At 43.1% G+C, this 3,828-nt stretch overlaps 1 protein-coding gene across 1 annotated transcript; it reads right to left on the bottom strand.

The window, feature by feature from the left end:
* Window positions 1–500: 500 nt before the first annotated feature.
* On the bottom strand, window positions 501–2,320 carry LOC146539315 (uncharacterized). Its single transcript, XM_085185155.1, has 3 exons — window positions 2,258–2,320; window positions 1,404–1,451; window positions 501–1,307 (listed from the first exon to the last, which is right to left on the bottom strand). Exons 1-3 carry the CDS (start codon window positions 2,318–2,320, stop codon window positions 1,116–1,118), a joined length of 303 nt encoding a protein of 100 aa, XP_085041281.1. The 3' UTR covers window positions 501–1,115.
* Window positions 2,321–3,828: the final 1,508 nt, after the last annotated feature.

Here is a 3,828-nt window from a genome sequence, read left to right as displayed (position 1 = left end):
TCAAAGCGGTCTTGGCTGTTACTATTCATTTGTGGGCGTTGTAGCAACAGAGATGTTTTAATAAAAGTCACATTTATATTCTACAATGTCTTATTACTCGTTTACATAACAGTTTTACAATAAATCTCACAAGATTAACAAAATTACAATAGATTAGGAGCCAATAGGTTAATTGGTGAACATCTCACGCCATAGCTGTCAACCAATGACATCCGCTATTATTCGTGGCTACACCTATTACCCTATTCGGGGTTACCCGCTCCATTTTAAATATTCTTCTAATATAATCCATTACATAAATCAATTAAAATCGAAATATAATAATTGCGAAATTATAATTAAAACTAATAAATTGCAGCGCGCCGTCATATATATATAGTTTCCGTAAATAATACTTAAATTGCTTATTATTTTTGCCAGAAGCAAAACTCACGAAACCACGTACTATCACGAAGTTACCGTCACTTACCTTACTTATATAAAACACGAATATTGTTCAAATAGTATTTAATTTTGAGTAAAATATTTATTTCATTATATTAATTCTTGTTTCAGTATATAACAAAATATAATATTCCTAATATAACAGGAGGGAAAAAGACAACTGAAATAAAATGTGATAAACCAGAAAACTCATCGCTTCCCTGTGACAATGCTGGAGCAGAAAATTTTTCAAAAATCAATTCAATCAATTTACAAGCTATATTATAATTAGTATAACAAACTTGTTACTACAAAGTGTTTCAACATGATTAATACATATTTGTTTGGAAAGCTTATATTAAAAAGAATAATGCATATATTACATTTTTGGTTACAGTGTGATAATAGAAACAGTACTGCTCAGCAAATAGCATAAAATGAAATTGCTTGCAAAAAGAGCTGTATGAGTTCCAAATGGACAATGAAAAACAAAATGTAAAAAGAAACTTAGAAGAAATCTTTAAAAATAAATTTATATTATCAGAGCAAATAAGATTTATAGAAAATTTATTTTTTTTTACTCACAAAAATGTATCCTAAGAAAAATTGTAAAACAGCATAATAATTAAGTATATGTATTTTCACTACCCCTAAGAACTTGTCTGAACTGTTCATTTCTTTTATTTACAATGTCACTCCCAAGTATTTTTCTGCAGTATTTCTCTTTGCAATATGTGCTTCATTATGTTTTCGCGCTTCGGTTTTGATGGTTCAAAATAGGAGTAACTAAATTCTGTCATAATATGCTCTTCTTTAGCAAAAGTACTGATGCGGCAAACGGTTGCTTGAGACAACCCATGGTATTCTTCAGCATTGTCTTGATACTGTAAGAAAAAAGATAAGTAACTTAGTAAATACTTGTACATGAGTCCATGTTGTACGAATACAATATTCAAGTCATGTAAAATGAAAGTAATTACCTCTCGACGACTTATATGTCTTGATCCAGAGGATGTCCTGACTAATATCTGTCCGATATTTGTTTGTGGGCATACGGGTACGCGACCCCGGATCCTTGAGCCGCCACTCTTACATCCTCATCCAGTCCGTAAGAATGGTGTCCTAACTCCCCCCCTCCTTCCCTTAGCTCCCTCCTTCTACCTATCCTACCCCTTCTATTTTCCTCTCCCTTCCTCGGTTTTTCCCCACAAAAGGGTTTTGGAGGTCAGACGGCAGTCGCTCCATTTAAAAACCGCCAACCACCACTTATATGGACCGACAAAACAACAGACTGGGTACGGCTAGGGCGTCGCCGCAAAACGACGCGCAGGCACATCGCCCTACACCTGCGACAAGTGGGCAAGGGCTACCGTGTCATGTACAGGCACGGCTAAAGACGCTAGTACCCAGAAGGAAACTCCGCTTTGCAAAGTGGAATATTGGCTCTCTGACCGGACGATGCAGGGAACTCGCAGATGTACTCATGAGACGTCGGGTCCAGTGTGCCTTCCTCCAGGAAACACGCTGGAAGGGCAATAAGTCCCGTAAAATCGGACAGGGTTACCGGCTTATATACACTGGGTCACCTTCGGGTAGAAACGGTGTAGCGGTAGTGCTTTCTGAAGAGCTTCAGAATGGGCTCCTTGAAGTTGACCGTCGCTCCGACCGCTTGATGCGAGTGAGGGTACTGATTGAGGGCGTCATCACAAACTTAATCAGTGCCTATGCTCCCCAGGCGGGATGTAGCGCGGCCGAAAAGGAGACATTCTGGGAGCAGTATGAAGGGGTGCTACTTGCTGTGCCGTGTACCGAAGTGGTCTTAGTTGGGGGGGACTTGAACGGGCACGTCGGTAGGGCTGCTGAGACGTATGAGCGTGTTCACGGGGGTTTTGGGCATGGTTTTCGGAATGCAGAGGGAGAAAACATTCTAAGAACCTGTATTGCGTCTGATCTGGCCGTCGTGAATACGTTCTTCCAAAAGAATTCTCAGCACCTTATCGCGTATAAGTGCGGGTCCCACTCAACTCAAATAGACTACTTATTGACTAGACGGTGTCATATGGGCAGGGTAACTAACTGTAAGGTCATTCCAGGCGAAAGCCTAACAGCCCAACATCGTCTTCTTGTCATGGACTTTAACGTCACTCCGAAGAAGAAAGTAGCCGAGAAACGTAGGCCTCGGATCAAGTGGTGGTTGCTGAATGGACCGATGCAGACCGACTTCCTGGCAGAGGTGAAAAGTCATAATCTTTCGACTAACACCGAGACTGCTCAGGATGCTTGGGATCGGGCTCAGTCGGCAATCATTGCGGCAGGTAGGCGAGTTCTTGGTGTTTCTAGGGGAGGACTTGTCATCGACAAGGAGACATGGTGGTGGAATGACGAGGTCCAGGAGATGACTCGTGAAAAGAAGGCTGCCTTTAAGAAGTGGCAGGAATCCAACTCTCCTGAAGACAGACTGGAGTACACAGTAGCTAAACGTGCCAGTAAAAGAGCTGTAGCCAGAGCCCGCAGTGAGAGTTTGTCACCATTGTATGATAAACTTGAAACTGTGGAGGGGCAGAAGCTCATTTACAAACTGGCACGTTCCCGGGATAAAGTGACGCAAGATATCGCAAAATGTCTTTGCGTCAGAGATTCCTAGGGCACGCTGCTCTGTAATCATGACTCTGTGAAGTAGAGGTGGAGAAGCTACTTCCAGGAGTTGCTGAATACTCAGCACCCATGCAGTCTTCATCACGACCCACCGCCTAACCTCGGACTTATTGCCCCAATAACCCTTGACGAAACACGTAATTGCCTTCGACGTATGAAGAACGGAAAAGCGGTGGGACCTGACGACATCCCGATCGAAGCGTGGAAATCGTTGGGCTCTCTTGGTGTGCTCATGCTTACTGACCTTTTTAACCATATCTTTAACACTGGTAAGATGCCGCATCAGTGGCGGCTTAGCTTTATTACCCCTATTTACAAGGGAAGGGGCAGTGTTCAAGATTGTGGTAGTTATAGGGGCATTAAGCTTATGAGTCATACCATGAAGCTCTTCGAGCGCATGATCGACCTCAGGCTCCGCCGAGAGTGTACTGTCTCTGAGTCTCAATATGGATTTCAGCCAGGATCGGGCATCATGGACGCCATTTTCGCCCTCAGAACTTTGATGGAGGCATACAGGGAAAAAAGGAGAGCTCTGCACGTGGCCTTTTTAGATCTGCAGAAGGCCTTTGACTGTGTGCCTCGTCAGTGTATCTGGTGGGCATTGCGATCCAAAGGGATCCCTGAGGCCTATATTGAGATTATCAGAGGCATGTACCACGATTCCGCTTCTATGGTTAGGACTGCTGTTGGCGACACTAGACCCTTCCCGATTACAGTGGGGGTTCACCAGGGCTCGGCTCTTAGTCCGTT

Source organism: Heliconius melpomene, chromosome 4 (genome assembly GCF_056956725.1).
Source record: "Heliconius melpomene rosina isolate 202511_hmr_F chromosome 4, ASM5695672v1, whole genome shotgun sequence".
NCBI classification, from domain to species: Eukaryota; Metazoa; Arthropoda; class Insecta; order Lepidoptera; family Nymphalidae; genus Heliconius; species Heliconius melpomene.
The sequence above is the reverse complement of the archived record's forward strand: the minus strand, read 5'-3'. Positions and strand labels throughout refer to the sequence as shown.

Coding starts and splice junctions, on each gene's coding strand:
- LOC146539315 (XM_085185155.1), bottom strand. CDS start 2,320: ATGCCCAAAACCCCCGTGAACACGCTCATACGTCTCAGCAGCCCTACC. Junction 1,452..2,257: donor CTACCGACGTGCCCGTTCAA/GTCCCCCCCAAC, acceptor AATATCGGACAG/ATATTAGTCAGGACATCCTC. Junction 1,308..1,403: donor GACATATAAGTCGTCGAGAG/GTAATTACTTTC, acceptor TTTTTCTTACAG/TATCAAGACAATGCTGAAGA.